This window comes from Euphorbia lathyris, chromosome 2, assembly GCF_963576675.1.
Source record: "Euphorbia lathyris chromosome 2, ddEupLath1.1, whole genome shotgun sequence".
Classification (NCBI taxonomy): Eukaryota; Viridiplantae; Streptophyta; class Magnoliopsida; order Malpighiales; family Euphorbiaceae; genus Euphorbia; species Euphorbia lathyris.
Genome location: NC_088911.1, coordinates 30,849,470 through 30,875,328, shown reverse-complemented (window position 1 = coordinate 30,875,328; position 25,859 = coordinate 30,849,470). Strand labels below are relative to the sequence as shown.

General features: G+C 35.2%; 2 protein-coding genes across 5 annotated transcripts; both read right to left on the bottom strand.

The window, feature by feature from the left end:
- Positions 1–7,495: 7,495 nt before the first annotated feature.
- Positions 7,496–11,222, bottom strand: LOC136217629 (peptidyl-prolyl cis-trans isomerase CYP21-4). Its single transcript, XM_066004236.1, has 8 exons — positions 11,044–11,222; positions 10,730–10,910; positions 10,575–10,617; positions 10,317–10,352; positions 9,174–9,259; positions 8,479–8,616; positions 8,203–8,353; positions 7,496–7,958 (listed from the first exon to the last, which is right to left on the bottom strand). The coding sequence occupies exons 2-8, from the start codon at positions 10,879–10,881 to the stop codon at positions 7,872–7,874; spliced, it is 693 nt and encodes a 230-aa protein (XP_065860308.1). The 5' UTR covers positions 10,882–10,910; positions 11,044–11,222; the 3' UTR covers positions 7,496–7,871.
- Positions 11,223–18,778: 7,556 nt separating this feature from the next.
- On the bottom strand, positions 18,779–25,043 carry LOC136217628 (ribonucleases P/MRP protein subunit POP1). Of its 4 annotated transcripts, XM_066004230.1 has the most exons (11): positions 24,815–25,043; positions 23,607–24,224; positions 23,391–23,487; positions 23,063–23,170; positions 22,766–22,993; positions 22,029–22,147; positions 21,414–21,947; positions 20,412–20,520; positions 19,748–20,328; positions 19,394–19,561; positions 18,779–19,282 (listed from the first exon to the last, which is right to left on the bottom strand). In XM_066004230.1, the coding sequence occupies exons 2-11, from the start codon at positions 24,053–24,055 to the stop codon at positions 19,084–19,086; spliced, it is 2,592 nt and encodes an 863-aa protein (XP_065860302.1). In that variant the 5' UTR covers positions 24,056–24,224; positions 24,815–25,043; the 3' UTR covers positions 18,779–19,083. The 4 variants fall into 4 exon arrangements, with proteins under 4 accessions (XP_065860302.1, XP_065860306.1, XP_065860305.1 ...); XM_066004234.1 differs by lacking the exon at positions 24,815–25,043 and having other exon boundaries at positions 23,063–23,275; positions 23,391–23,505; positions 23,607–23,744; XM_066004233.1 differs by lacking the exon at positions 24,815–25,043 and having other exon boundaries at positions 23,391–23,505; positions 23,607–23,744.
- Positions 25,044–25,859: the final 816 nt, after the last annotated feature.

Sequence of the window (25,859 nt, the reverse complement as noted above, 5' to 3'; positions counted from 1 at the left end):
AAATCGTCTCAAACATGAGATCATTACACCCTCAACTTTCTCCTCAAAGATAGGAGAACACTCTCATGGGCGGATCCATCTTTAGATGATCACCATTCGAGAAAGAGTTAAAACATTCCTTGGACGCAAGGACTTTACACTCTCTCACTCCCTTCCCAAAAAAGGGTTCACAAGTCCTACGGGCGGATCGCTTCACCTCAAAGATAGGTAGCAAGTTGATCCCCTAGGCAGCTTTACTTCCTCTAGAAGGAATAGAACAGCTTCAAACCTTCACAAAGGTTCGCACAACGGAGTATGGCTGGCCACCTACTCCATATTAAATCCTACAAACTTATATATTTACTTACGCAAACGTAAAAGTAAATGGCGACCATAAGGATTAAAACAATTGTACTTAAGTTTTACAAACAATCGGACAATAATCTCAGCGGCGGATCGATCTACCTCAAAGATAGGAAACAATTGATTGTCGTCAGAGACAGAGTTAAAACATTTCTCAGACGTGAGAACTTTACACTCTCAAATACTCTTCCCAAAGAAGAGTCTCAAGACCTGGTGGCGGATCGATTCACCTCAAAGATAGGAAGCAAATCGATCGCCTAAGGCAGCTTAACTTCCTCACCAGGAATAAAAGCTTCTAAACCTTCACAAAGGTTCACACATTGGGGTACGGCTGGCCACCTACCCTAAACAATTAGAGAAATCCTAAACCAGATTCTAGAAAATTACTTGCTAAAAGATATAATGCATTAGTAAAAATAGTTCTGGAAAGCAAAGGGTTCATCCAACTAATGAAGCCTCGTCTTCATCTCCAAATAATGAAGCCTCGTCTTCATCCAATTCATGAAGCCTCGTCTTCATCCAATTCATGAAGCCTCGTCTTCATCCAATTCATGAAGCCTCGTCTTCATCCAATCAATGAAGCCTCGTCTTCATCCAATTACTGAAATCTCGTCTTTATCCAAACAATGAAGTCTCGTTTTCATCAAAGTAATGAATCCGCATCTTCATCATAGAAATAACAAAGTCTCGCCTCCACAAAATGCATAAAAGTCCCTAAATGGCTGATCATTCTTACTGATCCCTAAGTGCGGGTCATTCTCCTCAATATGGCAGAACTGAACAAAAGAAGTCCTTAAGGCGAATCATAATCCTATGTCGTAGGAACAAATGGTCCCATAAAGGGCGGGTTATTCCCTTTCAAAAGGAAATATAACTCTCAAGAAGCCCCTAGAGGATAACAATGGATACGGTTGGCCACATATCCACAAGGAAGCAAAAACCCCTAAAAGTGCATCATATCCATATATGATCCCACATAGGGCGGATCTTGTTCATAAGATCCCGCATAAGGAAGCCCCAAAAGGCGCATCATTTCCATATATGATCCCCCATCTAGGGCGGGTCCACTTTCCTCCAAGATAGAAAAATAAAACACCATTTAGACAACCCTAAAGAGCTTTTTATACCTTTAGGGGGGGCTTCTGATAACAACCCAAATTATTCTTGAATAAGGAATAAGGGAAAATTAATAGAGATAATGACAAACCATTATTTCTTCTAAAAGAGATATTTATGCATGATTAATGTGGAATTAATGATAATTAATGCAGGGGTGAATATGCAAATAATGAGGAAAAGGAAGGAGTTTCTAGCATTATGCCACACCACGTGGACCATGGCGAGATACGTCATAACGAGATACACCCGATGAGAGTGAGTAATGGAGACCCGCCATTGTTCTCAAGGAGAGTGTACATACGCCTTGACGGATCCAAGAATACCAAAAGGCGCCTTTATTACCATCCATGAATGGGAATAAATACAATTAAATGGCAATTAATAGCCATTAAAGGGGAATAAAGACTTGACTATTCGAATACCTCAACTCTGAGGGTTTTAATGATAAATGCTGGGATTAATGGAGAATTGATAGCAATCAAAGATGAGTAATGGCACAACTCTTCACCTGCTTCCCCATTAATGCTGAAGGTTACAGAAACTTATATAAATACCCCAGCTTCCTAGGATCAAAGGTACACTTACTGATTCTCTACTTTTGTGTTTACAGTTTATTCTCAGAAGTATTACTGACTTTGCCATCGGAGTGTCCCCGGCCGATCCCAACGACGCCTCACAGGGAAGTGCTCCGATCAAGGATTTTTCCATAAGTTATCATAGCTAAGCCCCTCTTATCAAAATTCTGTGTTCAAAATACTGTCTACTTTATTGAGTATGAAGGTATTCATAATATTTGCTTCGAATGTGGTATGTTCGGTCATACTTATGAAGGTTGCCCTAAGAGAGTGAAAGTGGTAGAGGAGGTTGTGGAAGCCGTTAAGGTGAGAGGAGAGGGGTTTCAAGAGGATGGTAGGAACTTTGGCCCCTGGATGGTTGCTAAGAGGTTGGGAAGGCGCAGGACTCGTGCGACTATTGATCAGAATCGTCCTCCTGACATTGGCAAGGACTGGGGTCCTCTCCAGATCAGTCTTGGAATTAAGGAGAGGTCTGGCCCAAAGGAGAAAGAAAGTTCAGGTAATGTGTTGGTTGTAGTTGCAGGGTCTAGGTTTGGAGCTCTCTCTATTGAGGAGGTTCTAGACTCTGATCCTGCGAATGAGCAAATGGATCTTAGCATGCCAGGTTTAGAATGTGCTGAGCCGGCAGCTATTAATAAGGAGACTGTCAATCCTCTGTTTGAATCCAAAGTTGAGGCTCTGGGTGGATCCCAAGCTCATGCCCCAACAGTGTTAAAGAAAGACAAAGAGGTTAGTATCCCGAAAAACTGTGATGAGCCTAGAAATGGTAAGGCTATAGGTATCAATAAAATGAATTTGAAGAAACCTAAGGGTAACCAGAAAAATAACCAAAGTTCCTTGGAACTGTTGGATAAAAGGGGGCATGCGGGTACCGCTTCTAGGCTCTTAGGAGCCCCTAATAAGTACCTGGTTTAGGGTGTTGGGCCTGTGGTCAGTAGTCTTTCGCTTGATGGATTTGTTTGTGTGGAATGTTAGAGGAGTGACTAGCAAGGCTACCCGTATCCATGTTAAAGATTTAATTAAACAGTTTAACCCTTCTTGCTTTGCTTTAATGGAAACAAAGATTAGTGAAAGTAAAGCTGATGAGGTGGTTAGAAAGTTTAGAAATTGGAATTTTGTTAAATCGGAGGCTATTGGCGGGGCGGGTGGGATTTGGCTCTTCTGGAAGCCAGATCGTGTTCATATTGATATTGTGAGTATGGATAAACAATTTATTCACAGCAAAATTAGTTAACCTGGGAATAAACCTTTCTTTATCACCTTTGTTTATGCTGACCCTATTTTGGCCAATCGTAAAAGGCTGTGGGAGGTTCTGTATTCTATGAGTACGAGTATGGAGGATGCTTGGTTTGTGGCTGGGGATTTTAATGATATTGCTCTTATGAGCGATCAAAGAGGGGGTGGGAACCACTATGTGAACTGGTGTTTTAATCATAAACAGAGTATGGATTTGTGTGAGCTTTCAGATTTAGGTGCTGCTGGCCATAAGTTTACTTGGAAACGTAATAGTACGTTTATTCGTTTAGATAAAGTTTATATGAACATGGCGGCTCATTGAAGATTTCCTGATGTGATTGTGTTAAACCTCCCTTTCCGTCACTCTGATCACTGTCCTATTCTAATCAAGCTGGTTAGAGGCCATCGTCCTAGAGGGGATAGACCTTTTAGGTACCAGGTGGCCTGGGAGTCTCACCCTGAGTTTAAAAACTTTGTTCAGAAGAATTGGCAGCCTCATTCTAATGTGTTACTTGCTGCAGAGGGTTTTAGAACGAATGTGGTGGGTTGGAATAAGAACATCTTTGGCCATATTATCAGAAGGAAAAACAAGCTTTTGAGCAGAATCGATGGCATTCAACGCAATTTGGAGATTAGATTTGATCATAGTTTAGATGGTCTTCTTAGATCTCTCCAGAAGGAATTGGAAGTTGTGCTTATTCAAGAAGAGCTACTCTGGTTTCAGAAATCTAGGAAAGCTTGGATTAAAGATGGAGATCGCAACACCAGATATTTCCACCTCTCTACTGTGATTAGAAGGCAGAGGAATCGGATTGATGCTATCAAAGATCTGAATGGTGATTGGGCTTATGAGGATGAGGATATTCGTCTCTTGGCCCTTATCTTTTATAAAGACTTATTTAAAGAGGAAAGGGTGGAGTTGGATAAAGCTCTTTCTAGGATTACGTTTCCCAGATTAAGTGATGATTTGATTCTGGAAGCTTTCCACCCTATTGACCAGAAAGAGATTGATCAGGCGGTCTTTAGTATTGGGGCTACTAAAGCTCTTGGGATTGATGGGATTCCTGCCAGTTTTTATCATAAACATTGGGAGACGGTAAAGGAAGGTATGTATAGCTTTATTAAAGGTGTGTTCAGTGGTTCTGAGGATATTAAACTTGTGAATAAAAGTCTTCTGGTCCTGATTCCGAAAGTGGAGAAACCGACCTTGTTCTTACAACTGAGGCCCATTAGTCTTTGTAATGTGATTTACAAAGCTATTATCAAAATTGTGGCTGATAGACTCCAGTGTATTCTTCCCGATATTATTAGTCAGAATCAAGGCAGTTTTGTTCCTGGGAGACAGATGATGGATAATGTTGTTATTGCCCAGGAGATGACCCATTCTATGAAGATTAAAAAGGGGAAGAGGGGTATTGTGGCTCTGAAATTAGATCTGGAAAAAGCTTATGACCGCCTTAACTAGAGTTTTCTTCTTGAGAGTCTGGATAGAGCTGGTATTCCTGATAATTGGAAGAGATTAATCAAGGTCTGCATTTCTTCTCTTGTGTTTCAGGTTATGATTAATGGGGATATGTCAGAGGAGTTTACTCCTTCTTGGGGTATTCGTCAAGGGGATCCTATGAGCCCTTTCTTATTTATTATTGCTATGGAAAGGTTAACCCACCTTATCCAAGAAGCGGTTGACGATGGGAGTTTTCATCCTGTATCCATCAATAAATTTTGTCCCCCGGTTACTCATTTGTTCTTCGATGATGACGTTATATTATTCGTGGAAGGAAATGAGGAGCAAATTGGTGTTATCATGGATATCCTTAGCCGCTTCTGCGCTACTTCTGGCCAAAAGCTCAATATCCAAAAATCTCAGATGTTGTGCTCTAAAAACATGAGTCAAAGAGTTTGTAAAAGGCTAAGTGATATATCTGGTATTCCTCTGACCAATTCTTTAGGTAATTATCTGGAGTCCCCCTCCATAGTGATAGAGTTTCTAAAGCTTCCTTTAAAGAGACTTTCGATAAAGCTAATAGTAAATGTGCTAGTTGGAAAGCTAAAACCCTGTCTATGGCGGGCCGGCTTACTCTGATTCAGTCTGTCAATTGCGCGGTTTCTAATCATATTATGCAAGCTTGCAAATTGCCTGAGCCGGTGCTTAAGTATCTTGATAAAATCAATCGTCGTTTCCTGTGGGAGGATTCTGCGAATGGGAAAAAAATTCACCTCGTTCCTTGGAAAGAGGTTTGCCAACCTAAAGAGATGGGGGGTCTGGGGATTAGACAAGCCAGGAACAATAATAAAGTTTTACTTATGAAACTTCTGTGGAGAATGTGGCAGCTTCCTTCTTCTCTTTGGGTTCGCTTATTATGCGGGAAATATAGAAAAGATAAGATTTTTGGTGGTCCCAATGAGAGAGTTATTAATTGTTCTTTTCTCTGGAAAGGCCCAAGCAATGTGTTCTCAGAGTTTTGCTCTGGGATAGGTTGGGCTGTGGGAAATGGGAATTCTATCAGTTTCTGGAATGACATCTGGATTGGTAAAAAGTCTTTATTAGAGGTTTGTACTTCCCCGCCGCCTGTGGATATCCGGGATTGGAGGATTGCTGATGTGATTGATTCTGAGGGTGATTGGATTTGGTCAAAGTTTGAATCTTTCCTTAATATAGAAACTCTCTTGAGGATTAGAGGAGTTAAGATTAGTAATAAAGAAGAAGATAGGGATAGTCACTGTTGGGCTTTGACTAATAATGGGTCTTATACTTGTAAGTCTGCCTTCGAGACCTTCAATCAGAATTTGGAGTTTCCTCGGCCTGATATTTGGAAAAAGATTTGGGCTTTGAAAGTCACGTACCGCATTAGGAGTTTCCCGTGGCTTGGTGTCAAGAATAGATTGCTTACTAATACAGATAGGAAAAGGCGGCATTTGGTGGAATCTGGGGCGTGTAGCAGATGCAGAGGGCATGAGGAAACCATTTGCCATGCTCTAAGGGACTGTTCTAAGAGTAGAGAGGTGTGGAGGAAAGTTCTCCCTAACCAGTTGTTGTCTGCTTTCTTGTCCCATCCTGAGCTTGACTGGTTCACTGATGGTGTTAATGGTATATTGTTAGCCAATCTGGAGCATGGTGATATCATCTTTGCAGTTGTCTATCACCAAATTTGGAGATGGAGGAATATGGAGATTTTTGAAGGAGAAACGGTTATTACTCCTAATTTGGTTGATTTCTTATCCAAGAAATTCTGCACTATTATTAATAGCTTCAAGGAGGACCCTCTTGCTAGATCTATCCAGAAGAAGGCGGTTCATCTCTTGGGCTGGTGTAGGCCTAGCAGAGGGATGGTGAAGTTAAACACTAATGGCTCTTGTCTGAAGGATGGAAAAATCGCTGCTGGAGGAGTCCTGAGAGATGATGGTGGTGTTTGGGTTTCCGGATTCGCTCAGAATCTTGGGATGGGTTCTTCCTTTTCTGCCGAGCTTTGGGGGATCTTTTCTGGCCTTAGACTTGCTAAGAGTCTGGGCTTGAAGTTGCTTGTGGAATATGATAACCTCAAAACTATCAATATGATATCAGAAGATAATGCTATTTGTTTGAATAGCCAAAATTTAATCAAAGGTATCAAAAGGATTTGTTCTTCCTTTGAGTCCATCAGTTTCAGCCATATTTTCAGAGAACAGAACCGGGTGGCGGATCGTTTAGCAGCCGAGAGCCATGAGATGTTGTTGGGAGTAACTACTTTCTCTTCTCCTCCTACTTTCCTTTCTTCTCTCCTGTTGAATTATGTGGTGGGAGTTAGCTTCCCTAGGCTAATCCCGGGTTAGGCATCTTTTTGGTTTTTTGTTTGTTTTTTCCTTTCTTTTTTCTACCAAAAAAAGGAAGAATGATAAAAACTTCTTTAGAAAAAAGAAAAAAAAAAAAAAAGCTTTATGATTCAATTCGTATTCACCAAAATAAAATGGTTTATAACCACCATGTTGACAATATGATCGATCCTTTTTCTCTTTTTTCTTTACCAAGAAACTGCTTATATTAAAGAGAATCTAAAACACAAAACTAGTTAAGAAACAGAGGTGGACATGCCTATTCTCTACTAACATACTTTGAATGGACAGCCCTAGCTAGAGTATGAGCCGGGAAATACGCTGAAACGAGAGGGGAAAAAAACAATCTACTGAACCCTTTAACAAGACAATGCAGTAGAAGAGTAATTTCTACCATAAGACCAGCAAACCTGAGAAGGACAAACAGAAATAACTATTGAAAGCATGTGAAAAGCACCACTCACAAACGCAAATTATCAGCAAAATCATTTTCCTTTTCTTTTCTTAACTTTCCTCGCAGTAAAGAATACATATACTTGTTATACAATGTAATTTTGGTGTATGATCCAACTTCAGAACAAAATTGCCAAGAGAACAGATAATAGCTGCCAAGTACTCATGCTAATTTTAGAAAGCTTCAACTCTTCTACATAGGATTCTACCTGGACAATGCCTTGACAAATTACACTACTCCAAATGCTCACAATACATATCAGAAGTTTGGCAGGAAACTTGATGTGTAGTGGACGAATGATGCAATGTGAAAAGCTTCAAACCAAAAGAACAACTTCAGAGTTCCCATTGTAGAGTCACATCGGTAATCTCTATACGAGACTTAGGCTGATAATATTCATCTGTATCCACCTCTTCAATTTCCTGGTAAAAAGCCATGTTCAACGACCGAATATACAACTTGTTAGCTATAGCTGCAAGTGATAAGCAATATTGAATCCTGGCTCTATGCAAAGAAGGCAGATTTTCCCAGGTAAAGTCTATAAAATGTGCCCAGCCTCCCAGGTTTGATGAAACATAATGCTCATATATGAAAATGGGGAAAAAGTTAAAATAGAAAGCCATACATATCATATCACAAAAGCTGAAAGGTATAATATTGTTTTACCTGAACAACATCTTCTCCCTTAATGACTCGTCCAAAAACTATAAGCTTTTCAGTTAGATCTGGTATTGGTGCGGTTGTAATGAAAAGCTCAAATCCTTTTTCGTTGTTTTTTGTTTTTGATGTTCCAAGCATGAATGCTTCATGTTTCAAACTATTTTGATAATATCAAATTCACTTATCAATATAAAATCATAATAATTCATATGTGAAATACTGAACAATTCATGGAGTGATAAAAGAATAGAGGACGGTATTAATTTAATTCAGGTAAGCAACCTTGTATCCAGTTGACTATAATTCTTTCCCTTCAAAGTCCAATCTCCTGCTGCCCCAGGGTTATCAGCATCCCCTGCTTGAATCACATAATGTTTTATTACATGACGAAAACGCATCCCCTTAAATCGCCCCTTTTTACTGCAAGACCAACGCAAAATAATATTGGAGGATGAGCGATGGTCAACCAAATTTTGTATAAGAAGCTTTCTATAAGGAAGCTACTCATGAAACAATTTACTATACTCTTATACTTCCAGATGATTCATCCATAACTGTCTTAACTGACTTTAGCATTACAGATCAAAACCTTTCAATGACAATTATTGCACGACAGAGTTCATTCTGTATTAAGCAAAACCAAATAATGTCACCTATGCACTCAATCAAAAGTAAGATGCAAAAGCAGGGAAGAACCAAGGATAACCATATTATGCATGCTGCTGGCAATTATAGCAAAAAAACCAGTGCACAAAACCATGAGAGACAAACTTCCATAGGTATTAGCACACGCTGTATGCATAAGAGAAAATTGATTAAGACAGTGTTGGTATTCAATGAACAATTCCAATACAGGAAGCTTGTAAATTTTTATTGTATAATAGCATAGCAACTATGACGAATATGCTTACAGCAGCCATGACAGATGTTTATCGAACTATGAAGCAAAAGTGAAATTAAGTAGTACATGTACTCACCATAGTTTAGTAAACTTGTCAACAACTTCAAAAGAACCATCCTTGAAAAGTTCCACCATTATAGAGCCTTTTGACGTATTCAAAATCTAAGAAATAAAAATGAAGCAACATTATATTGCGAGTTCCATTACAAAAATGAACGCTGAGGACAACTCTACAATGATTCCGAGTAACTTCAACAGTTGTCACTCTGACCTATCGACTACTCATCGCTTACAGAACTAAGGATTCTCAACCATAAATGTAAGTTTGAATTTTTCTCCCTTAACAGAGGTATCGTTCACCTAGATTGGTACAATCCCAAGTTAGGTCGCTGAAATTATTTATCAATCTTCCCACCAAGGATTCATTTATTAATAATATCCAGTAAAATGTAGCTTTTCCGGAGTATTACATCCAATCAGCAGGTCCCACAAATCTTTCAACAGATGTCAGAGATAAGTATGTTAATCCAATCTAGTAAAAGCAGTCCGTGTTACTTATCAATCCAATCACCAAATGGAAATAGGATGTGTTATAAACTCCAAAACGTAGGCTCTTCCACATTTCTATAAGGCTAAGCATACCAAAAGCAGCCAGAAAACAAAATTTGTAAAAGATATAGGAGACGGAAACGTGTAAATAGTAAGAGTATGTAGATATATCTATAAATTTTTAAAAATTATAAGAATGTAGGCTTTTTTTTTTTTTACATTAGAAAAAATGCCTAATAGAGAGAAAAAGACTTCCGTTTTGAAAGTTTATACAAGATAATCTAGAAAACATTAGGAATTTAATGAATACGTGATTAGCATTGATCGACTAACGAAAACACATTTCGTTCTAAGAAATGAGTTTCCAAAATTTTAACGAGTTTCCATTTTTTGTTTTTAAAATTACTGAAACGTGACCCAAAACATAGCATACAAGTTTCCGATAATTTCATTTTCCAAAACATTTCAGCTCCAAAATTCAAGTTTTCATGCAAGATAGAGGACACATATTAAATACACAAATAACAGCATCTAGTCCCAAATTGATGAAAGCTAGAGATTGTTCAAAAACTAAGATACTAGTTTGAAGTTATAGGCTTATAGCATATGACGGTAGTAAGAAACAAAGTGAAATAAGCTAAAATGGTTCAGCATGGAATAGAAGACATACTGCATATCCAGGGAGATCAGGTATCTTCGAATTAACCTACAGCACAGATAATTTTAACCTGTAAAAATTGAATTCCCATAACGGAAATATAATATATTAAATATAAACGTTCTTCCCTTAACAAGAAAAAGAAAAACTAAAATTCATGGAGAAAAATAGGCAGAACACAGAAACCAGAATTTGCCATTCATTGTACAGAAAAGTCCAAAAAAAAAAAAAAAAAAAAAACAGGGAAATGAAAAACTAAATGACAATTACCTCATAACTTGAACTGTAACTTTCGGTGTGGTGGATCGTCGACCTAGAAACCAGTTTGAAAGATATGAATTACTAATTAAAAGCGGGTAGAACGTTATCCCAACTACGAAAAAAATTTACCAGAAAAAAGAAAGAAAATCACGAAATGCACAGACCTTAATGACCAGTTTCGGTATGTAGAATACAAGAAGAAGACAATTAAGATAGTAATCAAGCTACATAGAATAATAGTAACAGCGCTTATTCGAGTCGGCGCCTTCTTTTTTTTGCTCTGTAGAAGGAGAGCTTGAGGTTTGATCCTCGCCATTTACAACAGATGATGCACACAAAACCACCCTAAAAATCACAGTTCAAATTTTCACGCTAAAATTTTGATTTGGATTCAAATTGTAACTGGGATTGAGGATCTAATTTTAAAAAAACGAAAACAATTAATGAATAAACAGACAGTCGAGTGAGCGGGAATTACCTGTGCAATTTCTCAGCCAAGGCAGGTTTGCGATCTTTGATTTAATTGTTTCTAATAAGAAAAATTATCGGATATCGGTGCTTAGATTCAAATTTTGTTTCGCACTACGTTTTTTGGTTTCCACTTTGAATTTTGCTTCGTACTCTCTTCGTCTAATCTGCGTTCTAATTTTCAACGGATCGATTGTTCGAGCATTTTATTGTTTATTAATATTGGGTTGGGTCGTATGAAGCCCAAATAGCATTGTTTTTCAATTTCCTTTAGAGAAAATTACACAAAAAAATCATCTTTAAAATTTTTTTTACAATTAAGTATCTTCCTTTCTTATCTATTATCATATGAGTGTTTAATAATTTTAAAATATCAAATTCTACTATAAATATTTCTTATTTTGTCAAAATTGCAGTTATCACATTAATTAGTTAATTTTTAAAAACTAAACTCAATGAACTTTGAAAGGTTGTGACGGTTCAAGATAAAAGTAGTTTAAAAATTTAAAAATCTGACAATTTTATAATTTTGTTAATAAGTATTTGACATGTGTAATAAAACTACTAATATCTGTTATAAGTGTAACTTACCCTTTCATTTACTGCATACTCCGGTGACAATTATCGGGATTAATATCATATTTGTGTCATGAAAATTATTAATTTAATGTCAAATGAGCAAACATAAATCCACTCCAAAAAAACGTCATATGATAATCACGTAAATTGAATCGGATTAGCATCATTTTCGTATTATATTTGTAGGTTAGATGTAATTTTACTATCAATTTTAATCATAATATTAAAAATTATAGAATATAATAATACTTTTAAATATTTATATCATTTTTTAATTAACAGTTAGAATCCAGATTATCCAAAATGTATACCATATTAAGTTCGTCTACGGATCAAATGTAATTTTACAATCTCTAATAATAATTATAATTTTATTTATTGAATTAATTAAGGAAACAAGTAAACATATGTACTCAACCAAATTTCAATTCAATTTTTGATATATTTTAGTTTAATCATGGGTAAATTCCAAAAAAAAAAACTTACGTGGTTTCATGGATTTCAAAAAAAAAAACCCTGTGTTTTGTTTTTACAAAAAAAAAGGTGTGTGTTATACGATGTTACCCGAAAAACGGAAAATGACTTAACACCGTTAGTTTGGATGACGTGGCAAGGGGTAAAATTGAAAAAACCAATTTTTTTTGTTTTTTTTCTTCTTCTTCTTCTTACTTCTGGAAAATCCAGACGTGATGAACGTCTGGATTTCAGACGTTATTTTAGAAATTTTCTAGAATTCTGGAAATTTTAAAATTTCCAGAATTCTGGAAATTAAAAAAAGAAGAAGAAAAAAAGAAGAGAGAGAGGAAGAAGAAGAAGAATCTATTTTAATTTATTTGAAGAAGAAGAAGAAGAAGAAGAAGAAGAAGAAGAAGAAGAAGAAGAAGGTGGGTTTTTTTTTTCGGACCATTTTACACCACGTCATCCATTTTAACACTATTAAGTAATTTTCCGTTTTTCGGGGTAACGGCGTATAACACGCTTTTTTTTTGTAAAAACAAACCATATGGGTTTTTTTTTAAATCCATGAAACCACATAGGTTTTTTTGGAATTTACCCTTTAATCATTAATAACATTGCTCAACAGAATCAACCTTTTGGTTTTATAACCATCAAACAACTATTCTGTCAGAGCCATTTTCAAATATTAATTCCGAGCTCGTTGCTCCATATTTATTTCGAAAATATCACCAACAGATGTTTTATATAAAAAATAGGAAATTATATTAAAGAAGTTTCATAGCATTAATATGTGGAGTGTTTTTTTTTAAATACAAACCATATATTACGGAAAAAAAAATGGAATTAAATCATTTTGAATAAAAGAAGAAATAAAATCAGAAAAATCTTCAATAAGAATTTCTATTTGAGAAATAGAACGTGCCCATACAGTTAAACTATAAGCAGCAATATTTACTTTTCGTTTTTCATGCATGAATTGAATGAATTCAAAAGAACCGGCCACCTAAAAAATATCACCTAGAATAACATCAAGCCAATTTAACAAAACCAGATCCCCTTTAAAGCAATTGAATAACCGAGGCCGAATCAGAAGCTACTAAAATAACATGATATCCACTATTCCGTACCACACATAATGAATAAAGAATTGCTATTAACTCAGCATGTAGAGCCCATAATGTAGTACCAATTGGACCACCACCTGACATAGAAACCAAACCATTACTATCTCTCACAACCAAACCACTAAATATAAAAATAAAAATTCGATTAAAATTTGATTAATATTCGATTAAACTATCCGTCTGACAAGCGTCTAGCGTTTTTATAACCTTAGTTTTGGTTTGATTTAAACGATTTTCTAACTTAAAAATGAAATAATAACCGAAACCTAAAATATTAAAAAATATTGATCCGAACCGAAATGAAAATATAAAATTAAAAATATCAAAATTTGGAACCTAATTAACGATTTTAATACACTTTGTAAAAAAATAATTAATACAATTTAGAATTTTCAAAATATCAAGAATTTAATGTAGGAAAATGAAAAATCAATGACTATTTTTGTGTGTTAAGCCCATGGGCCCATCTTTCTTTTTTTTTTGTGATAGCTTGGATTGCTTTAAAAAAAGGGTAAATAATTTATTAGTCCCTTAATTTTTACCTAACACACTGTTTAGTCTCCTATTTTGAAAAACACATTTTAAGGTCCATATCTTTTGCCAATATTAACCTTGTGGTCCTTTTATCTATTTTTTTAGAATTTTAACCGAACATATCTTAGCTTTTAGGACAACCACACTACAATACAAGTTGACTATGCTACTCTGTTATTTTATATCTAGCTGTTTATGCTAAAATATAACGATTATAAGTCTAAAAAAACTAGATAAAAAGACCAAAGGGTTAATATTAGCAAAAGCTAGGGACCTTATAATGTATTTTTCAAAATAGGGGACTAAACAATGTGTTAGGTAAAAACTAAGGGACTAATAAATTATTTATCCTAAAAAAAAAAAGCTCTTCTTGATCCATAGGCTAATCTTATTTTGTACAGGTTGCTATAAATCTAATTAGGAATTATACAGAAATTGACAGACAAGAAAATTAAACGGTTGTATATATACTCTGTATAAATATGTTTACAAACACTCTATTTTACAAAGAAAAAGACTACAAAGACTCATGGTTAATAAAATGCAATTTGTGGTGGTCCTCATCCTGATGCTGATAGTTTCAGCACCAGACGAATCAAGAGATCTAATCAAAATAGCCTTTATGAATTGTTTATGTGGCTGTCTTCTCTGGTGCTTTCCTCTCTTGGATCCACTTTGCCCAGCTCTCTGCTGGGCGAAATGCAAATTGGAGGAGGGGCATCCATCGCCACCGCCACCCGCACTTCATGCATCGTCTGTTGGATCCACAATTAAATTGTTGTGGGTTTGAAATAAACTATGTTTCTGACTCAGTTCATGTTTATCTATTATTAATTTTAATAATGATCGACTTTTTTGGATTCAATCGGATTCGTATCAACTATTTTATTTTTTAATACACTGTGTAAAAAAATAATTAATACAATTGAGAATTTTCAAATTCAAAATATCAAGAATTTAATGTGGGAAAATGAAAAATCAATAGGCTATTTTTATGTGTTAAGCCTATGGGCCGATCTTTTTTTGTGTTAGCCTTGGATTGCTTTTAAAAAGGCTCTTCTTGATCCACAGATTAATTTTATTTTGTACAGGTTGCTGTAAATCTAATTAGAGATTATACAGAAATTGACAGACAAGAAGATTGAACGGTATACTCCATATAAATATGTTTACAAACACTCTATTTTACAAAGACTCATGGTTAATAAAATGCAATTCGTGGTGGTCCTCGTCCTGATGCTGATAGTTTCAGCATCAGACGAATCAAGAGATCTAATCAAAAAAGAATTTATGAACTGTTTATGTGATTTTCTGCTCTGGTGCTTTTCTTTGTTGGATCCACTTTGCCCAGCTCTCTGCTAGGCGAAATGGAAATTGGAGGAGGGGCACCCACCGCCACCTGTCCTTCATGCATACTCTGTTGGATCCACAATTAAATTGTTGTGGATTTGAAATCGACTATTTATTTAGCAATTTATTATATAAATAAACTATGTTTCTGAAGAGTTGAGCGAAATGTGTCTTCTATGCTTACTTTGTTTTTAACAAAGTAAGTATTACTTTGTTTTTTCCACTATTGGATGGTGATAAATTTTGACAAAGTAAACTTATCCAATGGTAGAAAAAACAAAATAAAGCTTACTTTGTCAAAAACAAAGTAAGCATCACCTAACCTCTGAACGAAATGCAAGTTAGAGGAGGAGCACATACCACCACCGCCACCTGCCCTTCCTACATCCTCTGTTGGATCCACAATTAAATTATTGTGGGTTTGAAATAAACTATGTTTCGGACTCATTTCATGTTTATCTATTATTAATTTTAATAGTAATCGACTTTTTATATTCAATCGGATTCAGATCTGCTATTTTATTTTTTTAATACACTTTGTTAAAAAAATAATTAATACAATTGAGAATTTTTAAATTCAAAATATCAAGCATTTAATGTAGGAAAATGAAAAATCAATAGGCTATTTTTATATATTAAGCCCATGGGCCCATCTTTTTTTTGTGGGTTAGCTTTGGATTGCTTTTAAAAAAGCTCTTTTTGATCCACAAACTAATCTTATTTTGTACAGGATGCTGTAAATCTACTTAAGAATTATATAGAAATTGACAGACAAGAAAATTGAACGGTTATACATAAACTCTATATAAATATGTTTACAAAGACTCTATTTTACAAAGACAAAGACAACAAAGATAAAGACTCGTGGTTAACAAAATGCAATTCGTGGTGGTCCTCGTCCTGATGTTGATAGTTTCAGCACCAGACAAGAGATCTAATCAAGAAAGACTTTATGAACTGTTTATGTGGTTGTCTGCTCTGGTGCTTTCCTCTGTTGGATCCACTCTGCCCAGCTCTCTGCTGGGCGAAATGCAAATTGGAGAAGGGGCACCCACCGCCACCTGTCCTTCCTGCATCCTCTGTTGGATCCACAATTAAATTGTTGTGGGTTTGAAATTGACTATTTATTTAGCAATTTATTATATAAATAAACTATGTTTCTAAAGAGTTGGGCGAAATGCAAGTTGGAGAAGGAGCACCCACTGCCACCGCCACCTGTCCTTCCTTGCATGCTCTGTTGGATCCACAATTAAATTGCTGTGGGTTTGAAATAGACTATGTTTCTGACTTATTTCATGTTTATCTATTATTAATTTTAATAATAATCGACTTTTTGGATTCAATCAGATTCGGATCTGCTATTTTATTGCATGGGTTGTATGTCCAAGAATTATAAGCTTCTCATTTTTTTTTCAATTTTGATTAATCAAGCTCTTATATTTCATTTCAAAGCTTTAAATTTCTATAATTTTTCGCATTAAGTACCATACTTATTAAATTATATCTTTTACCCAATATAAAATTACAAATTTCAAAGCACATGTAAAATAATTATTATAATGCTAATCGAGTAGTAAATACACTAGCTAAACTTGTAGCCGTAGCTAATTATCCATAAAAGATGGACAATTTCTCTACATGTATTATCCAGTATATAATTTTGTAGTTTATATCCTAGGGTTTCTGTTTCTCTGCATTTGGGATTGTTGAGCTTATAATTATAAGATGAAGAGCAAAATAGATGTTCCTAATTAAGCTCTTTTCATTTGCACTAGCGGCATCGCTACTAAACTTGTCAAAATTTCTCCCTAAACATAAAATTGTCAAAGTTTCTGTGTGGCCATACCATACATAATTAACTCTGTGCTACACTAATAAAGCCCAAAAATGTTATAAAACAATCTAGAGCTCATCCTTAGACGAGGATTCTTGTTGGGAAAGTTTGTCTTTGTTCTTTTCGATGAAATTAATAATATCATCACTAGTATAAAAATGGCATTTGGTGACGCTTCATTGGCAACGGATTGTAAACAAAACCGAAGCCAATGGTGTTTGAGGTCGGTTTTTTCAATAAACCGACACTACAAAAGCATTATTGGCATCAGTTTTTTAAAAAAACCGATGCCAAAGAGCTTTGGGGTCGGTTTTGATAAAAAAAAAACCGTTGTCAATACTATTATTATTGGCAATGGTTTTTCAGAAAACCGACCCTATGTTTTATCATTAGCAACGATTTTTTAATTACCGACACTAAAGTCATTTTAATTTTTTAGGAACAAATAATTAGGATCGGTTTTTAATAACCGTTGAAAATATATAGCTTAGCTAACTTCATATATAAATATATACATGTATTCAATTGTATGTGTGTTCTTTTTTTTTTTTTTTTTTTTGCAGCTGTAGTTTGAGCAACCAAGGAAATTAAGTAGGATGCTAGTAATAACTTATGTCTAAGAATTATAAGCTTTTCATTTTTTATTTTATTTTTTCAATTTTGATCAATCAAGCTCTTATAATTCATTTCAAACCTTTAAATTTCTATAATTTTTCACATTAAGTACCATGTTTGTTAAATTATATCTTTTACCCAATATAAAATTGCAAATTTCAAACGCATGGAAAATAAATATTGTAATGCTAATCGAGTTGTAAATACACTAGCTAAACTTGTAGTCTTACCTCATTATCCATAAAAGAGGGATAATTTCCCTACATGTATTAGTAGCTTCATGTGGCTTACTAATTATCCAATATATAATAGAAAGTATGCTAAGCTCACTTCACATACTCACTACAAAAATAAATAAATAAATAAATAAAAAGTTTTAGTGGCCTTTTTGTAGTAGCATTTTGATTAACTGTCCTATGGGTCTTTCGCCATCTTTTGTTGTGGTTGAATTAAAAATGGCTTTTTATATGAATATCATAATTGACTACGAAATTACAACTAAATCATATCATCAAACTTAATTATCAATATGTCATTTTTTTTCTAGATATACCAAATAAAATATACTTTTACACCTACTTTAAAAAGTTTAAACTCCAATTCATAAATCTCAAACTCTTGATAATATATTCTAGATCCCTAATTTATAAACTTTAATTTTTAAAAATAATGATTTTATTAGTTTGATATAATTCAAAATTATGATTCGATATAATTGTAAATATTTTCTTAAAAGTGAATTTCTATGTAAATTTCCCAATTAAAAACTGCCTCCATAGGCTTTAATATTAAATGATAGTTATAAAAACTCATGAGTAGAGCAATTAGGTAATTTTCTTACTCTTTTAAGTCTACAGCAAACTCAAACTTCCAAGTACGGATTTCTTCACGGCGCGATTTTGAAATGAGGTCGTATCAGATTCGCGATTTTGAAGCAAATTACTTCCTCTCAGATTCGCAATTTTGAACCATTCAATTACACGACGAGTCTAAGCTTCTGAGGGGGTTCTAATCGGTTGGAATCCACATGCAAAGATAAGCTATGAAGGTTTGTGTCCATTTGTATCTGAAATTTCAGAATGTTAGCTTTCCAGAATGTCAAAAACAGAACAAAATGAAACTGTATAAACTGTATTGAAACCTGTGGAATTTTTCAAAATTCATTTCAGATACTAAATTCTCTTAACAAATATAATAATAATCTTAAATATTTATATCATTTTCAAATGGTATGTTAACTCTAATCCAGCTCAAAAATTTATATACTAATTTTGTGTCAATATATAAAGTAAAAATTAAAAATGGCCCACTATAAAGCATGCAGATAGTCTTACATTAACCTTTGAATGAAATATTAGACAAAAAGAACTAACTTCCTTCAAAGGCATTACTGCTGCCTAAACCCCTAAACTCACTGTCAAAAATTAGCAAGGCAAAATTCTTGTACCCGATAAATCGAGCAAAATTGGCTTCTATATAATCTCCTCTAACTCAAAAGACCTATTTAAACCTCATCTGTATACATTTGCAATCGCACACTTAAAAGAAACATGTCTCACAAGAACTCCAAATCTTCTTCTTGTTGTTCCAGGACTATTGATGCAAGGGCAAGTCTGTATGCAGACGATCTCAAGTTCCTTACAAGAACATATATTTCCTTCCTCCTCCACTTCACAGCTACCTCATTCCACTGTTCTCTCCTAAGGTCAGCAAGTAAGATAGCTTCACAAAAGGCCTCCGCCGCTGGCTTTTTGCTGCACATCACAAACAAATCCTATCATTTTAGCTATCCAAAGAAAAAACCACAACTCCATGAATCAAAACAAGCAATCATTCGCAAGTAACAAGAGTTCGTCGTCACCAACCTCCCTCGAACAAATCCACTTGTGACAAAACCAATTGGCCATCGATAAGATTCACTAGAAGCAGGGTCTTCTGGTAAATGGATTTCCCACTTTCCGCAAGAATTTTCTTTGAAGTATGACCTAACTGAACACTGGGGAAGTTGAAGTCCACTCCTATCAATTTCTGTCCTGAAACACATATTAAGCAAGCACATCATTTAACTTCAGAGTATAGGCCAAGCTAACCCACGAAAATCCTGAAATTAGCATACTTCATTTTTCCATGATCATATTGAGTTCGTGTAATGTGTTTACAAATCCATTATAATTTTATTACAAGCACAATTATAAGAAAAGAAAAGATAGGAAGGCTACCTGGAAGTCCACCGTGATACATCAATAGGAGTGGGTGCACATACAACTGCCCCCTCTTCAAAAAATCCTTCCTTATATGCATGGAGAAGAACTCTAACAAAACATAGTTTACGGTCATCTGGGATTTGAGAACCATTTTGAGGGTGGCCAAGGTTGCTTTCATTCTTAATTAATTCAAAACTCCTCCTATTTGGGACTTGCGGAAATAGAAGTACATGATCACCATTGATTTCATTCATGAAAGCAGTCAATTCATCAGATGTCCTTGCTACAATTGCATTAAATGAGTTACTATCGACTGCAAGGGCTGTCGTGTTAGTAGCCCCAGATCCAGAGTTCAATAATTTATCATCATCAACAACAGCCTCCGAATTGGAAATTGAAGCACCTTGAGTTGCAAGGGATCTTTTGTCTACTGAAACAAGGATACTATTCCATAAGGATGGAATGGGCACTTTTAAGGGTCTAACAGCAATTGGCAGCTGTTCTGCTTCTTGCTCTGCATTAGCTCCTTCAGTTGCCATAGAAGACAAGTATGCATTACAGTCAGGAAAATCTGAAGGAAAAAATGGCAACTGAGCCTGCAAAGACAGAAAAATCAGCATCCACAGCTTCGTAATAAAAAAGATTTAAAAAAAAAGGCGGACTAATTAAATTTACATACTTCACCTGCAACCCACCGCTTCTCTCTAAGACCTATAGCATGAGCTCCTTTGGAGATGAAAGGAATCCAGAAAACCTTGGCCCAGGATAAAGGGATGATGATTGACCATCTGAAAGACAAATAGTAGGAACTTATAGCAAATTTTGCAAGAAGTCATCATGCTATACATGCAAAAGATTACCGGAAAAGAAAATGGACTGGGACAATCTGAAGCAATTATATATACTTGTAGACAATGGAACATTTGCAATCAGTTGGAAACTAAAGCCTAAAGAAAAAAGCTTAGGCTTCAATTTTTTACCTTTCATGTCTGAAACAATAATAATAAGAAAGACAATATCGGGAAAAAAGAAAGTTCTAGGTACATTGACCATCATGGAAGGCAGAAACTGGCTTTTCAGGTGAAAACACAGCAATGAAAAAACCAAAAAAGAAGAATGGATTTGGCTTGCCTTTTTCAGCAGTTTAATATACATGCCAAATCTTATATGCATATAAAGATTCAAATTGAACAACAGTAAAAATGAAATTCCTGGTCGAGAGTCAGTGACAACGATGAAAAATAACCTCCCCTCTTTACGTTGAAACAAGATAAAAATAAAAGGAAAGAACGACAATCACACATGTGAAGGCTGTAACAGAGACATAGAATTTCGATTATGCATATCTTTTTCCTCACTTTCTTCCTATGTTCAAATAGGGGTATGAGAGGTTGCTTGCCGAAAGAAAAAGCAAGAGAAGACTAGAAAGGTGAATTTTCTATGTTATCATGTAAGTTAATATTTACTGCAATCTGACCACTGTACATATGGTAGTTGCAGCTAGCATGATGATTCTCACAAGATTGGTAATTTCAAAAATTGAAATACAATGTCACTTCAAAATACAGATGTAAAACAAATGGTAAACAAGCATGTGGCTCTGTGCAATTAAAATGCCAAAGCATGAGCGCGAAAATTAATCTAGATCAATTAATAGATTAAAGCTAGTAAAAACAATTACCCCATGAATGAGCCCATTTGCATATTATTTTTAAGAAGTAGAATTGGGCAATATCTTGAACTATGAACCTCAGTTGAAGCTCTCAGCTTCCCTGATTTTTTATCATCAAGGCAAACAAAATCCATACGCTTGTGATGCTTTTCCAAGCAAAGAACACTCTCTTCCACTGGGAGGCTTAGCCTGCTATTAATATCCCAGAGATTCCTCTCATCAGAGGAACTACTATCCCCTTTGGGTTCTGAAGCTGATGGTGAAAGTAAGTCTTTACCCTTTTCCAAACTTCCAGATATAGGGACAGTGACGTCGTTTTTAGGTTCAGCTGTTGACACAGAATTTAAAGCAGTAGTAGAAGCAGCCGCAGGAATATCAGCAATCTTTATCTCGGGTGTCTCTCGGGGATCCCTAACAGTAAAAGATAGAACTGAACAAGATTGGATGTTCTCCTCATTTTCAAGCAAGGGAGACTTAAACTCCAAGTCAACATCGGCTTCTTCAACATGATGTTTCATCAGTTGCCCAGAATTCTTTAAATTACTGCACACAAGTAGGTTCTTTAGCCATTGTTGACTTTCAATGTTTATCAAGAAGGATTAAATTACAACTTAGGTGGCTTACCAAGAAACAGGAAGTATTATCTTTTGAAGAAGGTGAAATGCCTTTGATCCCATTACCTCTAATTTGGCAAGTTGACCTTCAAGAGAGAAACAATTAATGATGCTGCCATTCTCATTCATCTGAAACATAAGATACAGAACTTAGAAACCACAAATTAAGAGTGTGCAACAAATAATGAATGTGGCTTAAGATAGTACCCTCATATTCCCACAAAGAAATTCTTAACAACAAATTACATTCCATAGCAGCATAATTTACAATTTAACGAAACATAATCAAGCATAAGACAAGAAAAAATATAAAAGATTGAAATGTGAAAATATGGTCAACCAGGTTTCACCAACTATCAATCATTTCTAATGCAAAGATTCCTACATTTCTCAGTTTAATATTAGCAGGTCAATTCAAAAACTATGAAATGTAGCAGCCTTAAAGTTCAAATGTGTTAAGATAGTACCCTCATATTCCCACAAAGAAATTCTTAACAACAAATTACATTCCATAGCACCATAATTTACAATTTAACGAAACATAATCAAGCATAAGACAAGAAAAAATATAAAAGATTGAAATGTGAAAATATGGTCAACCAGGTTTCACCAACTATCAATCATTTCTAATGCAAAGATTCCTACATTTCTCAGTTTAATATTAGCAGGTCAATTCAAAAACTATGAAATGTAGCAGCCGTAAAGTTCAAATGTGTTTTTCTTGCAAAAAAAAGAAAATGCATATACCTGTTTCTCACAAGCAAATTTTAGAGTATCATATGCCTCTTGAAAGGCCGATGCATGTATCCACACCCAAAGTTGGCGATATGAAGAACATTCAGAAGTTTGGGGCTCATCACATTTATCTGAAGCATATTCATTATGAACTTTTTCAGCATTCAAATCATGAGAAGGTCGCCACATATAGGTCACAGGAGCTATCAACTGCGAACCAGGCACTCCAACACGGTGAAGCTGAAAAACAAGTAAATTATACATGACAGCCTCAGGATAATTTTCTTCAAACTATGGGGAATAACCTACCATGGCACTTCCATAGATAGCACCAGAAAGAATAGCATTGGTATTTTCCTCGGGTTGCGCTGATGGAGAAGACTCCAGCACCATCCTTAAGATTGACATTAGTGAATCCTGGAGTTCAGTTGCGTGAAAAAAATTATTTTACATATGATCTCTCACGCGTAAATCACTATGAATAACTGATCTTGCAGAAATGAAATTAAGAAAATGCACCGCCTGTTACATTCAAACAATCAATCATCCTTCAAAGATTTTACTATCATACCACATATAAGTAAATAAGCAATAAAATTCACAATTAAATATTAATAATCACAAAGAGATAGCTTGCCTGTGGACCCTCCAACTGGATAGCAGCACAGTAGCTCGCATCATGCACAAGTGCTCCATTCTTGTACCACTTCAATAAAGCCCTTGACCCCCTTCCTCTGAATCAACAAAATGCTCTTTTGTCAAAGAGAAAAAAAATGAAGAATTAATAATGAACTTTTAGCAGCAGATAGAATGATGGCATTCTTTTTTATGAACAATAGGATGATAACACTACCTGCCCTGCAAACCCATAGGAAGGTGGAAACCCCAAAGCTTTGTCATAGTGAACCTCTTAGCATGCCACAAATGCGTTCTCAGCCTCTTCGTACCGTCGCCTGAAGTAGAGAAACCACTTGCATCATTCTTCTTAAGTTCAACTCTCCGTCGTATTCGACGAGGAAGAACCCTTTCCTGATCTTGCGCCGAAACTACAGGATTGCTTTTATCAACTACAACTCCTATTTTCCTCCTTTTTGCATACCTCTTCTTCGCAGTTTTATTGTCATAAGCAGTGGTTCTTCTTCTCTTGTTTCTTCTAGAGCGGAAATCATTGTTCAATCTGTTTTCTACTATTGAGTTAAGTGATTCGAGCTCAGAAGCACGGGATTCTGCAAAATTTTGCACATTGATTTTCCTTGGCGGAACGGCTGAAACCTGACCTCTTTTGGTTCCATCACCAGCCATTATAAATTATACCTTTAGGTTGCTTATTATCGGCAACAAGTTAAGGATTTAAGGATGATCAGCGAATTCCCAAAGACCTTACCAACCGCTGCATTACAATACCATGACAATTTATCTGGTCTACTGAACAAATTCTTGGGCTTCGGCCTTCAAGTCAAGTATTCCAAAACTGAAGAGAAAATTACCAAAAATTACAGAAGAAACAAAAAGAAAAGATGTTACATCGAACCAACTTATAACATAGTTTTATGGGTGTGTGATCTGTTACTTTGTGATGCCACGCTTAGTTCCTACTTCTTGCATTCAATTGTAACTTAGTGCAGTGGTTGAAAAAACACTTGTTAAGATCAGGATTACAAAACATAATAACAAAACACACCAAGATTACACATTGAGCAGGAATAATTAAGATGAAATATCTTTTGAAAGATAAATGTAGATGCCCAATTAGACCTGTATCTTTTTTAGCAATCCCAACTGCAAATCGATTCTCCAAATTGTAATTTGTGTGAACCTAAATTCTGAAATATGGAGTAAACAAACCAACACCTAATCGCTTTCAAAAAAAAAAAAAAAACCAACACCTAATCAAAACCAAAATAATAAAATTTTCTACAGTTATGAAACGAAATAAAGTGGTTTTCAAAAGAACCCAATTAGAAATAACAATAAACCAGATATAGTATAAATTACACCATAAACAACCAACAAACTACCAAAAAAATAAAATAATAAATAAATAAATAGAAATAAAATTACCTGTGTAATCTGTGAAGCGCAAGGATCAGAGGCAGAGTTAAGAGGAGAGAGGGACTGCAATGTGATTGAAAAGTGAGAACTGAGAAGAGAGAACGGAATCAGACTAGTTGGTGACACGGTGGCAGCAGCGTTCAAATCGCACCGTCGGAAGAGGCGGGCGGCGCAGCAACGTTAGAGAGAGAGAGGAGATTATAGGAAAGGGGAAGGCAGTAAAAAGTGAAAATTAGAGTCTCATTTACATTTACTTATTTAAATATGCTACCAAATTTTTTTTTGGTTTACAAATATGCTACCAAATAAACAAAGCTCATTCAATACATTTTTTTTATGTTTTTTTTTTGCAAAAATACACAAACCCCTCTAATTTTCATTGATGTTTGCTTTTGAATGGGTTAGGTTTGGTTAGGTTAATATTAGTGATTATAACGATGATTTTCGAACTCATTTGGGCTTTACTGGTGTGATTTATTGGTTTAGAAATCGAAGTATTGGTTCTAAGTTAATTTGCGATACTTCATATTTTATGATTTTGGTTCGCATATAATGATATGTGAAGCTATATCACATATAAATTATATTCGTATTTAGTGATTTGTGAATCTTAATGATAATTTGTGAACCAATGATCATAATGTATGTTAAGTATAGGTTCGATTTTTCTCCATAGATATTAGATATTTCAAGCTCAATTTAAAATTTTAGGATGCTCTATAACAACTTACTTTTTTTTTAAAGGAAGATCACTTTATTAAACTAAATCGGTCAAAAGAATGGAGGAAATAATGGGAGGAGTACAGGTCCACTCCTCACGAACAGACTCAGAACTGACTGCTCTAGCCAGGCTATGAGCTGCACAGTTCGCTGAACGTTTAACAAATGAGATAGAAACATCTTCTAGCTCATGTAAAAAATTACAACAAATAAAAATAATATCCGCTAGGTATGATAAAAAACGCTCTTGGTTATTGATGGCCTGGACTACTGATAGGCAGTCGGACCGGATGTCCACATTGGTCAGGTTATGCGTCTTGATCCAGGACAGGGC

Excerpts from the sequence above, each read along its gene's own strand:
- LOC136217629 (XM_066004236.1), bottom strand. The coding sequence starts at position 10,881 with ATGGCGAGGATCAAACCTCAAGCTCTCCTTCTACAGAGCAAAAAAAAG. Across the intron at positions 9,260-10,316 it reads CTGATCTCCCTGGATATGCA|ATTTTGAATACGTCAAAAGG; the intron begins GTATGTCTTCTA and ends TTTATTTCTTAG. Across the intron at positions 8,617-9,173 it reads GACAAGTTTACTAAACTATG|TAAAAAGGGGCGATTTAAGG; the intron begins GTGAGTACATGT and ends TTGGTCTTGCAG.
- LOC136217628 (XM_066004230.1), bottom strand. The coding sequence starts at position 24,055 with ATGGCTGGTGATGGAACCAAAAGAGGTCAGGTTTCAGCCGTTCCGCCA. Across the intron at positions 23,488-23,606 it reads CCTATGGGTTTGCAGGGCAG|AGGAAGGGGGTCAAGGGCTT; the intron begins GTAGTGTTATCA and ends TTGTTGATTCAG. Across the intron at positions 19,562-19,747 it reads GTATCACGGTGGACTTCCAG|GACAGAAATTGATAGGAGTG; the intron begins GTAGCCTTCCTA and ends TATGTGTTTCAG.